This window comes from Camelus dromedarius, chromosome X, assembly GCF_036321535.1.
Source record: "Camelus dromedarius isolate mCamDro1 chromosome X, mCamDro1.pat, whole genome shotgun sequence".
NCBI lineage: Eukaryota > Metazoa > Chordata > Mammalia > Artiodactyla > Camelidae > Camelus > Camelus dromedarius.
In genome coordinates, this window is record NC_087472.1 from 38,245,775 (window position 1) to 38,258,562 (window position 12,788).

Below are 12,788 nucleotides of genomic sequence, written 5' to 3' on the forward strand. Positions count from 1 at the left end.
GCATCTGCGGTGCCCTTCCATTGTCTCTACTACTATGTCTCATTGTAACCCCAGGGAACTGCTTCACCACTGCCCTCCAGTAACCCAAGCCTTATGGCCGCCCAGACTCCTCCCCTCCCCCCCAACACACTCGTGATAACTCATGAAATTTTCCTTTTCTGTAACCCAATGATTCTGACTTTTGCGTGTTACCGAACTGCACTATCCAATATGGTCTCCACTAGCCACGAATGGCTTTTGAGCACTTGATGTATGGCTAGCCCAAACAGAGATGTGTCATTAAGCGTAAGACAGACACTGGGTTTCAGTAGGGAAACTGCTCTGCGCTGGCTTCCTGACAACCTCGCACCTTCCACATGGTCCACGCCGGCAAGGATCAACTGCAGGTGGCCCCAGGCCTTGGCAGAATGTCCCGAGATCCTCCTGGAAGCTAGGAAGATAGGCAGTCTCATGACGAGTTGCTACAAGACTTTCTCACTCGCCTCACAATTTTATTTTGAAGTAGAGTCAGTTTACAATGTTGTGTCAGTTCGTGAGGTACAGCATGTTTCAGTCATACAAATACATACACAGACATATACTTCTTTTCTCAGGAAGAAAAAAAACGCACGCCCAGCGAGGGACTCGAACCCACGACCCTGAGATTAAGAGTCTCATGCTCTACCGACTGAGCTAGCTGGGCTGCCTTGTTGCTGGACGTTCCAGAACGCTTTTATGAATTGGTGTCTCATATGCTTCCCTCATTCAGGTGACGAATGGAACTTTCGGCTTCACTGCGGCGCCCTGCCACCCAGCCCCCACCCTCCCGGTCCCCCACCCCCCACTCCTCCACGCCCACTCCTCCCCACACCACCCCTCCCCCAACCCCACCCCTCCTCAACCCCACCCACCCACCCCTCCCCCACCCTGCCTAAAGGGTAAAGCTGGAGGCCATAAAGTTGTTTAGCGGTGTGGAATTGGTACTCAGCAATACGGTGTCCTGCCATTCATGTCGCATGTCACCTGGCCCCTTTTATTCCAGTGTCATCCTGTGGGACAGGGACACAGGGAACGGATACCATTGCTGGTCTTGCTTTTGCTGTCTCTATAAGAAATAAAGTGGATCTATGTGGGTTCTTTGTTTCTTTACCAACTGAATCTGTCAGCCTGCTTGACAATTTCTAAAATTTAGTAAAAAATAAAGAGCATAAAATGTCTCAATAACGGTTTTATACTGATTAGATGTTGAAATGATAGTATTTTGGATATACTGGGTTAAGTGAAATATTAAAATTAATTTTGCCTGTTCATTTTTTACCTTTTTAATATGGCTGCTGGAAAATTTTAAATTGCTTAAGTGGCTCACGTTATATTTGTTTTATTATTATTTTTTTAATTGAAGTATAGTCAGTTTACAATGTTGTGTCAGTTTCTGGTGTACAGCATAATGTTTCAGTCATACATATACATACATATATTCGTTTTCATATTCTTTTTCATTATAGGTGACTACAAGATATTGAATATAGTTCCCTGTGCTATGCAGAAGAAACTTATTGTTTATCTATATTATATATACTAGTTGGTATCTGTAAATCTGGAACTCCAAGTTATCCCTTCCCTCTTCCTTTCCCCTTGGTAACCATAAGTTCGTTTTCTATGTCTGTGAGTCTGTTTCTGTTTTGTAAATAAGTTCATTTGTGTCTTTTTTCTCCTTAGATTCTACATATGAGTGATATCATAAGGTATTTTTCTTTCTCTTTCTGGCTTATTTCACTTAAAATGACATTCTCCGGGGCCATCCATGTTGCTGCAAATGGCATTATTTTATTCTTTTTTATGGCTAAGTAGTATTCCATTGTATAAATACACCACAATTTCTTTATCCAGTCATCTGTCGATGGACATTTAGGTTGTTTCCATGTCTTGGCTATTGTAAATATTGCTGATATAAACATTGGGGTGTATATATTTCTTCAAATTAGAGTTCCCTCTGAATATATGCCCAAGAGTGGGATTGCTGGATCATACGGTAAGTAAGTCTATTTTTATTTTTTTGAGGACCCCCCCCCATACTGTTTTCCATAATGGCTGCACCACACTACATTCCCACTAACAGTGTAGGAGGGTTCCCTTTCCTCCGCATCCTCTCTAGCATTTATCATTTGTGGAATTTTAATTCACATTATATTTTCTATCAGATAGTGCTGTTATAGATGAGTGAGAAAAGAAAAACTGGTGGTGGGGAAGAGGGACAGACAGGGTTTTACTTTGCCAGAAAATGGCATTTTAAAAAACTATCACCATCAATTCACAGGGACATTTTAAGACACACACTCCCCTCAAACGATATAGCCATAATCTCAGAATAAGGGGTATACTTTTAAATTGAGTAAATATAACTCTATGGAAACTCACTGCATTGTCCAGATTTTTCTCATATTGCTTTAGGCTGGTGAAGAATTCCTCAGATTGATGAGGATGGTATTGAAGAAGCATTGCTATAAAGAGCTCATCCCATGAGCAGATAAGTAGCTAATTTGTGTGAGGCCTTGAGAGGCAACCACTCCAGGTAACAGTGGTGGATGGGGTTAGTGGGCGTGTCTCTGTTGTCCTGCAGGTGTTGGACTCATCTGGTTGCCTCTGTTTTGCAGTACTCCTGTGGCTTCTTGGCCCCACCCTCTCCTCCCACACCCAAATAAGGGAAAGATGTGGAGGGTCAGAGTCAGTATAACCAGAGGAAATAAAGTAAACAAATACAAATTTATTCTTTTCAAAGCAGAATTTAAGGGAAAGGGGGAAAGCACCACAGTGAGTGGCAAAGTTAACCAATTTGTTCCCAGCCCCGCTCCTTTGTCCCAAACTTTTCTAGACTTGGGTGCCACTCTTGCCACTTTCCCGATCCTTGTGACCAGTCAGTCCTTGGCAGCCAGCAAGCAGCAAATCAGGCTTCAGTCTGGCTTCAAGACTGCCCTGGGGACAGCAAGGACATTCAGTACGTGCCCCTCCAAATGCGGCAGCTGTGGGAGGAGATGGAGGTTGGGAGCTGAGCCCTGGCCTTGAGCTTTTCCCTCTCCCACAGCCATTGTGTTTAAAGAGTAAGAAGGGGCTGAAGTATCCCTTTGTTCCCAGGGTCGGATTTTGGCAGGAAGGCCCAGAGATAGAGCGGCCCAGCTGAGCAGCTAAGTTGCCACAGCCCCAGGCAGGGCCCCCACTTTCTCCTCCAGGACTGTTCGTCTTAGAGCAGCTACTTTCTTAGTTATCTGTCATCTATGTCAAGGGAACTTTGATGAGAGTTGTGGCCTGAAATGGTCTCAGAAGCCATAAGTCTGCCATTGAGAATGTGTGTTCAGGGAATGCTCTGACCTGAAGCTGGATACAGAGCCCAGATCCCAACCACACCTCAGGCAGCACGGGTAGTCCTTACAATCCATCTGGAAGGAAAACAGCTCCCAGGATTGGCCTCTGCTGGGCCTCACGTTTTCTCATTGCCACGACCTGCCAGTCCCGTTCTTAAAGTACAACAAACTCACACAGGTTTCTCTACAGGGAGATATCATTGGGCCTTGAAGGAAATGGGCCTTTGAGGGCCTTGATCTCAGCTTTTCCATTCTGGAGGGAAGGGCACATATCCTCCTGGGTAGGACCCTCCCTAGGGAACCATACAACAAACAGCCTGATGTCTTCCAGCCAGTCAGCCTTCCTTAATAATTTCCCAGGCACCCTGACCCCACTCTGCTCTCACGAGGAGCAGAGGCACCCTCATAACGGCTTTTTGGCCTCTATCAGATTCTGTCAAGAATACATCACCTATCAATCCCAACTGTTGCCTGATACTATTTGACAACAACCTCAGCAAATGCATTCCTTATCACTGGTGCTAATCCCACAAATCAGAGGTTTTCATTAAGCTGCCTACCCAGCAACTCCCTTCACCACCCTTCTGGTCCAGGGCCACAAACTACACAGCACCACACACAGTACCTCTAGGAGACACGATACATGACAGATGCCTAACAATATGCAACACATCTCAGTAAATCCCACCCTAATTTGAATTCACAGTGCCCAAAGATCCATTTACCTCACTGCAGGCCAACTGCCCACACGTGCTGCAGTGACTGTCATCGGACCCTCGAGTGATATACTCACCTTGGGCATTAAGGTAAACACAGGACCACAAAGAGTCAGTGACCTCATTCACGAGAATTCAACTCTTGACTTGCTGTTTCGGTCCACCCACAGCACAAATCCTACATAACAAGATCTGCATCTTCTCTACTATGGCCCACTGCAGGTGCCACAGGCCCTTGACAGCCCAAGAACTCCTGGATGGAGTAGGGTTGATGGAAAGGATTTTCCAGAACTTTCCTGGTAAGACGGTTTCATAACATCTGCCCTCTTAAGGCTTAGGCAGGCATACGCCTAACAGACCCTGAGCTCTCTGTCCTATAGCAAATTTCTTCTTAGTCCTGCCTACAATCTAGGCTCCCACAAATAGAGCTCGCCCCCAACCCACTCACTGACACCAAGGCTCTGTGTTTGATGCCCGCCTGCCACCTGCTCACCACACATGGCCAGTTCTCAGGCCCAGAGACCCCCATGAGCACTAAGGCAGATGTCGTGTTGAAGTCTGACATCCTGGACCTGTGGCTTAGTGCCCCCTGGTGATTCTAGAAGGAGGCAATCCTAGGCTTCTGGACCCAAGCTACTGCTTTCCCTCCCCTGCAGTAGATAAATCGAGCTTCCCAGCAGTTGTAGCCACCGGCCCTCTGCTTGATTAAAACAGCCTCCAGCTTTCTCACTGCCTCCTGACCTTGGTGGCAAGTGTTACTTTCTTTAAGGCCCTGAGCCAGACTTAGGAACTAGAAGGAGCAAGGGGATGTACTCTGTGTCTTAGCCTGGCAAAGGCTGATAAATGCCTCTGTGTTCCTCCCTTTCTGCACAGGGTGAGTGGAGCTTAGGTTTGCTCTATTTTGGCCCCTGAACCATTGTTTAGAGGAGCCCAGGAAAATTCACCCAAGGCCCAGGTTTCAAGGGAACAAGATTTGGAATGCATGAAGAGAACAGAGTGACTGTTCCTGTTAGATTTCTCTATGGCCACAGGCTTCTGCTGCTTTGGTCTTGAGGACAGCTCACCTCCAAAATGAATGGAGAGACATCCCAGGGGAGCAGCCGGGATGCATCTACCTGTCCAACCAGAGGCTGGGGCTAACAAAGAGCAAGGCAGAACATTAATGCTTCAAGAGGTATTAGAATTTAATGTGTGAGTGAGGCCAGGAGAGTGCTGATGTACAGTAGATATGTAGGGTAGGTATGTATGTATATAAACTTAGGCATATTCAGTCAATTGCAAGGTTCTAAGTTATAAAGCTCCTTATGATAAAAAGCTTTCTAAGTGGGCTCTGACTCTGTTCAGAGTTCCCAAGCTCACTCCCCGTACCCCCTGCTATCTGCTCTGAACAGGTTCTGGGATCATGGCATATGTTGCCTAGGAATAGTTAGCTCGGTTTGAGGACTGGGTTCACCTTCCAGGGTTAGAATAGTTTTATGTAAAGGAAGGCCTTGCTGTTGTCTGCATGGAAAGTGGCCAACTTCCTGATCTGTGGCCAGTGGCTCCTAAGAAAGGGCCACTCTTCAGGGTGGCCTGTTGTATCTGCCTTATGCTTAATTGGGGGCCATCAGCCACCTCATCGGATTCAGCCTACAAGAAAGAAGGGTCACAGTCTGCAAGGGTGTTGGGCAGTCACATGCCTCCAGTCTAGAGGGTGACTTCCCCTTCCTCGCCCCAGGAGAAGACCCCCTTGCTGAGCAGCTGCCGCCCCTCCCCCAGGGCTGTGAGGGTCAACCCGGAAGAGCCAAGAGTGGCTTCAGCTGGGTTCCCAGAGCAACTCAGCTGGTCTCTTAGGATGCTGAGGCTTTCAGGAAAGAGGAGGATCTGAGGGAAATATCTAAGCCCATAAGTATTTCTTTAATGTTTCTCAATTTATGGAGAAAGTAAGAACCTGAATGAACTGTTCCCCCCTTAAGAAAGGTCCGTCAGGGACTGAGACAGAAGGAACTGAAGATATTTCAGGAGGAAACAACATCTAGGTAGCATCAGGATGACTAGAGCTATGCCCTTGAACTGAAGTAACATGACACATGTTGCCCAGACTTTTTCTGGGGCACTTTTGGGGCGGGAGTGTCATCAGGATACCCTTTTGCCTCCCTGAGCTGGGGGCTGCAGAGTAGGGCTAACTCCTGTGTATTCATAGTGCTGGAGCCCTGGGGTCATTAGGCTCCCCCATCTCCATGATTCCATGGAGAATGGAAAGGAGCCAATGGGAACTGCTTCACTCCGCAAGGCAGCTTCTCTCCTCCCCATCTGAATGGCCTCCAAATGACATTAACCTGGGCTGCAACAGAAGCATACTTAAGGGACTGATCTCAAACTTGAAGATTAAAGGGCTCATTTCTAGAGTCAGAGAAATGATGCCTCTCCCTCCCCTGGCCCCCACACTCCCACCTCACATATCACCAAATCCCTCCTGCTGCCTGGAGCCCAAATAACTCTGGCTGAGGAATGTGGGGCCAGTGGGGACCGGAAAGGTTGGGTGAAGGCTGAGGGAAGGCTTTGACCAGAAATGGGAGAAGACCAGACTACAGGACGGGGATCTGGCTCCATCAAGAGGCCAGCAGAGTGTTGGCAGTCACGTCAGAACTTCGCACACTGGGGAAGGCATGGCGGAGCTTCTCCATGATATCCTCCAAGCACAGACTGACATCTTGGCTCTTTGACCCCACATCATCTGAGTTGGAAAAGAGAGATTTGGAAAGAGAAGTAGAAATTCCCTGATGAGGCCAAGGGGCTGAAGTAGGATGCTGTCAGCTGAAGGGCCACCTAATAGCATTTGTATCTTCCCGGCACAATGCCTAGGTACATACAAGGTGCTCAACATACATTTGTGGAATTAAGAAATGAATGAATGAATCAGTCAATAAGCAAATCATCCTTGACTAAGCTCAGAGCCATGAAGAGAAACCAGTCCAAGCCCTAGCAGAACCTTGGGCAGAAGACCTGGGACAAGACAAAGCCATGGAGGAAGGGGCTGGAAGGGGCTAGGGGAACTCACCTGCAGCCTCAGTGTCTGGAGTAGTCTGTCCCTTCTCCTGGGGGTGACTGCCTTCTGACTGCTGTGGCGAGGAAGCCAGGGACGAGCCTGCAGAGCCATTGCCATCTGATTCGGTAGGTGGCTAGCAAGAGGTAAGGCATAACTTAAGTGACTTTGCCTTCGTGACCTTACTTTGACAGACTCCTGAGCTTAGAAAGATCCTTAGAGGCCTCATGCCCATCCCTTTGCCCTTGGACTTCAAGAAGGTTTGGTGGTGTCCCAAACTGTGGCTTCCCCTTTCAGGAAACTTCTTAGAATATTCAATTACCGAATACCTTCTTCCTTCAACAGCATGTATCGAAGGCTCCCAGTTCTTATTAGGATGGCATTGCACCTAAAGATATCTTGCTGTCATTTCAGCTAGAATTAAGCTACTTAGAACCCAGTTCCCTCTGGCAATGTAGAGTTGCACACCTGATCATTGGTTCATGACATAATATCATATGTTAAGACCTCCGGGAATTCATCTAGAGACCATCCTTTGGAGGATCTGGGAAGAGGCCCCATGTGGTGTTACCTGGTATGGATAATGACAATAATAAGTAACATTTATGAAGTGTTTGCTATATTCCTGGCAACATGCTAAATTCTTGAAGCACATTATCTCATTTTATGTTCACCACAATTCCATGAAGTTGCTATATTCTTATCCCTGTTTTACAGATGAGGGAACTGGGGCTTCGTGAGGCTAGGTAACCTTCTTAATATCCCACAGTCACTAATTGACAGAGCTACATTCAAACCCAGGACTGTCTAAATTCAGACTTACGCTGCATCATATACATGACCTCTCCAAGAGGAAAGGGACAAAAAGTAACAAATGATCCCTTCACAGCAAAAATCTTTCTCTTGCCAAATGTGTCCAAACCTTCTTCTTTCTGGCAAGCATCAAAGTAGCAAAATCAACGTTTCAAAGGATTTTTGAACTCCATTCTTTCAATACCAGATTCAAATGGGTTGTGGGGAAGTGAGCCCTCAAAAGCCTTCCCTCTGCCCCAAGCCCCACAGTGGCTTGAAAGTAACGCACAAGGATGGAGTAGAAGCTAGGTGCAAGAGGACTGGCCAAGCGATGTGACATACCAGCCCCTCCCTTCCCCCACCTTCCCTGATTGCCAGCCCAGTTCTCTTCAGAAAGTCTAACAGCCACCACCAAGAAGCACCTCTCCCCCACCCTCCTGTGCCCAGAGGCTGCTCTGGTCCTTCCCCTGACCCCAGCCTCACCTGCAGGAGCAGCTCCCTTAAGCGCTGCAGCTGGGACTCTAGCTGCTTGTTGTGGTCTTCAAGGATCTGCATGCGTGTCTCCAGGCGGCTCTTGTGCTGCCGAAGGATCCGGGCCTCAGCCAGCAGCTCCTCGTTGCGGTGGTCCTGTGCCACGTCACTAGAGCCCTCCGTCAAGTGGGGTGCCTCGGCAGCCTCCTCATGCTGCCACTTCAGGCGCCTCAGCTCTCCCTGGAGAATCCTGCCGGGGGTGGAGAAGTCAAGATCAAGGGCCCCAATGGGGTATTGACTGTCCAGTCCAGGGCCCCATGTCTCCTCATACGTAGGTGTGAGCAATCCCTTTGCTCTCCCATCCTGCCCCGCTCCAGCTGAGCTCGTGCTTGAATGGCCATATCCACTTCCTCTCTAGCACATATGTCATTTACTCTGCCATCCTCGGGCCTCAGAGCAGAGAGAGCTGACATTTCATATAACAAATGTCTCAGGGCTTTGATGTGCTGCTTCGGGGATTAATTCTGACCTTAAAATCAGGCAGAAACACAGTCTGCAAATAAATGAGGCATTAGGGCCACTGACTCATCTACTCTGTTTTTAGATTTTTAGATTCCAGGGGAAGACATAACATACACAAAAGATCACCCATCTTTCCTCTTCTCTCCACTACCCCCCTTTTCAGCCCATTTTAAGCACCCATGTTGAGTCATCAAGGAACCAGATTCCAAAGAGATGGTTTACTTTGGGGGACATTACTTTTTTTTTTTTTGGTAGTAGAATCTCTCTCTCCCAGTGTTTCCCAGGGCTTCCCCACTGCTGCTCTAATGCAGTGTTTCTCAAACTATCCAAGCAAAAAACCAGGGGGATTTTTCAATCCTTTGTGGATCAATACATGGTCTGAATTTGCTAGTACGAATTTGCTAGTACACAGCTCACACTATGTGTAACTTGCAACACAAGTTCGACAACACTCAAACTGGCCTACATCCTATTCAATGAAGGCAAGCCTACTAATGATGTGCTTGGATGTCATGGCAATGTCAAATTGCCAGAAAAGTTTCTAAAAGCTGACTCTCTATTTAGGTATTCATCTTGTCTTGTTCCAGTAAAAAATACTTTGCAGTTAGGCCTTGTTCTAAGGACTTGCTACTCCAAATACAGTCTGCGGGCCAGTGGAATGGGCATCTTCTGGAAGTGGGTCAGAAGTGCAGGAACTAGGGCCCCTCCCCAGACCTGCGAATCAGAATCTGCATTTTACCAAGTTTCCCAAGCAACTCGTATGCACACTAATGTTTAGAAGCAGTGTTCTGGGGATGCTGTTGATTCTAAACATACCCTCAAAGTGGCCTGGATGCTCCTCAGACTCCCACTGCCCTCTGTACTTTACAGAGATCAATGCCATCCCCGTAATCCACTTCACCTTCCCTCTTCCAGTCCTCAAATGCTCTACACAGTATCATTCTCCCCTTATTACTTTCACTAAATGATAAGCATTTCTTTCCATTTCCAACAACTGGAAGTTCCTTGAGGTCAGAGACGTGCATCATCTCTTCTGTATTCTCTGTGTTTGCGTTCTCTCTGCTCATATCTACTGGGTACTTGGAAATATTTGGATTGAGTTACAAGGATTCAAATAATTATTAGGATAGCTAGCTTTAATTGAGCCCTTTCCAATAAGCCAGACACTGTCTAAAGCATTAGATGCCTGATCATTTGATCTTCACAAGTGACCCTAAGAGGTGAGTACTATTATCATCATCCCCATTTTACAGATGAAGAAATGGAAGATCACAGAATATAAGTAACTTGTTCAAGCCCACATAGCTAGGATGTGGAAATCCAGGACTTGAACTAAGCTGCCTGACTCTAGAACCCACGCAGATCTGTGCCACTGCCACACCCACCGGTTCTCATCCTCTAAGTGGGCCAGGATCTTCTCAAGCTCCCCCTTGTTTTCTGTGGCCATGCTGCACGGAACCTGCTGTCCAAAACCTGGTTCCCGGTCTGTAATGGGGCTGGAGTGCCGCAGCAGGTACTGGTCCTCGTCTCTGTGTGAGGGTGGAGAGAGGAAAGGAGGCGGCCAAGCATTGAACCAAGAAACAGCTCAGGGAGTGAGTTCTCAGCTCCCCACTCAAGCCCCTAGAGACACATGCTGGAGTATTCACCTCTAAGTTACATAAAGAGGGAGAGGTCATGTATTCAGGCTTATGAGGGATGAAAGGGCTCAAAAGTGGTAGAGGTCATGGTTGGGGGTAGTAGAAGAGAATGTTTTTGGGATGCCAGGGCTTCTGGGTTCTACTTATCTGGGAAAAAATGAACAAATCCCTTCCCTTCCTGTGATGTTCCCCACCCCAACCCTCTTTGCTTCCCACCCCCAGGGGGTCATTGCCTGCCTGAGTCCCAGTCCCAGGGCTAGTCCCAACAGCTCCTAGGTCCTCTGAGGAGGCCGGGGACCTCCCTAGAGATGAAGGGCCCCTTCTCTGGGCTGTAGCACCAGGGAGTCTCTCTGGCCACACTTCAGTCAAGTCCCTGGTGTCTCCCTAGGGTTGATGTGGCACTAAATGGGGCTCTGGCATTTTGAGATTAGGATAATGGCTTATCTCTGCAACTTTAGAAGAAGGCATAGTCTTCTTCCCTCAGAGTGGGGCATAGGAACATGGGATCTTGCAACAGGAAGGGACCTGGGCAGATGGCGGGGAGGTAGTACATCATTCATGCCCCAGCTCAGTTGATAGAGGATCGACTGCTTCTCTTATTAAACACTGCCCAGAAAGCAGCCTTCCTTCCTTGGGGTGTCAAGGACCCTAACCATCACCCCCTATCCCCTTGAGGATATACCCTTCCCAAACAGTGGCAGAAGGATCCCAAGGAGAGCTATTCCTGGCAAATCAGCAGCTGTGAAAACTCACATGCTGTCATCTGGGGATAGGCTGTCATTAAAGAAGGAGCAATTTTGACTTTCCATCTCAGCAAGCCTGGGAAGAAAGAGTAGGAAGAGAAAGGAAAACAGAATGTGGAGTCTGCTTTCAACTGAAGGATTCTAATCCCACAATAGTATGATCAGCTTTGGGGGCTGTCGCAACTCCCCTCTTCCTCAAGGGCTGGCTGCTGCATACCCCACTCTGCATGCCCTGCCCATCCCTGACTCTAATCTCTTTGCCCCAGCTGAAAGACCCTTCTCCCTTGGACTCCTTACAATCTCCCTCCCCCAAATCTGGTGGTACCTGCTAGCAAAATGCTCAATGCGGGAATGTGTGTCAGCATGTGGCAACATCGGGGAAGAAGCCGGCCTAGAAGAAAGCAGCAAAGACTCAGAAAACCAAAGACTGGGCAGCCAGGCAGCCTGTTTCTTCACCATCATCCTTCCACAACCCACCCCCCTCACTTGCAACCACCATCACCATATTAGAGAAATGGGCAAGAGCTGATGGGAATGAGATACAGAGACTGGATTCTAGACTTCTGGTCTATTTCTCAGGTCAGATTCCTGGTCAGGCCCAAGCTGAACTGTCCTGTCACAAGTTGGGTTTGCCCTGGAACACTCCCTTAGCCCACATGGAACTCAGGCCCTTCACAGCACATCCTTAGGCTCAGTGAGGATGCCCCCAGTCCCCGTCTCAGCCACTGGTACTCACGTCTCACTGTAGTCGGCCTCTAGCACTGATTGCACAGGCAGATAACCTCTCTGAGGGTGTTTGCTGAAATAATGCTTTGAGCGGAATTTGTTCTTTAAGGTAGTGGCAAAGTCCCTCATGTTCTCACTGGATGTGGTCTGGAGGGGAGACAAGATAGAGGGACTCACTGTAATGGGGTATTCTAGGGACGTGTCGCTGCTCCCCTAGAGCAGGGACCATGACTGGTGATGCACTCTTGTTCATGTTTACCACACCCTGCTCCTAGAAAAACATCTAGAAGGACACATGCCAAACTGTGAACACTGATTGCCTCTAGGAAGTTGAACTGGAGGGGTGGGGAATGTGCTGAGGAAAGAAGGCAACTTTGTTTTATACTTTAAACACCTCTATATAATTTGAACCTTTTTACAATGATCATATATTTGTTAAATTTTTAAATATCTTTTACATAAATTCTAGGGATGTACAAGATGAGCAGGAGCTACAGGATTATCTACCATCTCGAGCCAGTTTCCCCTGTATGACTTTAATCATGTTTATTTTAAAATGATAATAAAAGAAAAATAAAGAACTAGGTTCCTGCTTCCATTGGGCCACACATGTTTCTGTGCCAACAGAATTTGGAGCAAAGATGACAGCTCAGGGAGCTGGATTATGGAGGTTGGGTGGGAGACAGTGGGGGGGCCTGGGGATATGTTTGGGACTTTGGGAGTGTCTGTGGAGAGAAAGGGATAAAGGATTTTAGGGAGCAGAGGCAGCTCAGAAAGCTTAGCCTGGAGCCATGGGTCCTGAACACAGCAGAGGAGAA

General features: G+C 47.6%; 1 protein-coding gene and 1 non-coding gene across 4 annotated transcripts in view; both read right to left on the minus strand.

Annotated features, from left to right (window-relative positions):
* Window positions 1-609: 609 nt before the first annotated feature.
* Window positions 610-682, minus strand: TRNAK-CUU (transfer RNA lysine (anticodon CUU)). The gene has a single exon. It is a non-coding gene; the product is annotated as a tRNA-Lys (tRNA).
* A 2,021-nt stretch (window positions 683-2,703) lies between these two features.
* DRP2 (dystrophin related protein 2) overlaps window positions 2,704-12,788 on the minus strand; it is a 41,992-nt gene continuing 31,907 nt past the window's right edge. For all 3 annotated transcript variants that reach the window (XM_010975760.3, XM_064482959.1, XM_031446331.2), the window contains 7 exons: window positions 11,981-12,117; window positions 11,570-11,635; window positions 11,255-11,320; window positions 10,250-10,393; window positions 8,355-8,592; window positions 7,095-7,215; window positions 2,704-6,770 (listed from right to left, as the gene is read on the minus strand). In XM_010975760.3, the coding sequence (XP_010974062.1) occupies window positions 6,646-6,770; window positions 7,095-7,215; window positions 8,355-8,592; window positions 10,250-10,393; window positions 11,255-11,320; window positions 11,570-11,635; window positions 11,981-12,117 (897 nt within the window). In that variant the 3' untranslated portion in view covers window positions 2,704-6,645. The remainder of the gene's footprint in view (window positions 6,771-7,094; window positions 7,216-8,354; window positions 8,593-10,249; window positions 10,394-11,254; window positions 11,321-11,569; window positions 11,636-11,980; window positions 12,118-12,788) is intronic.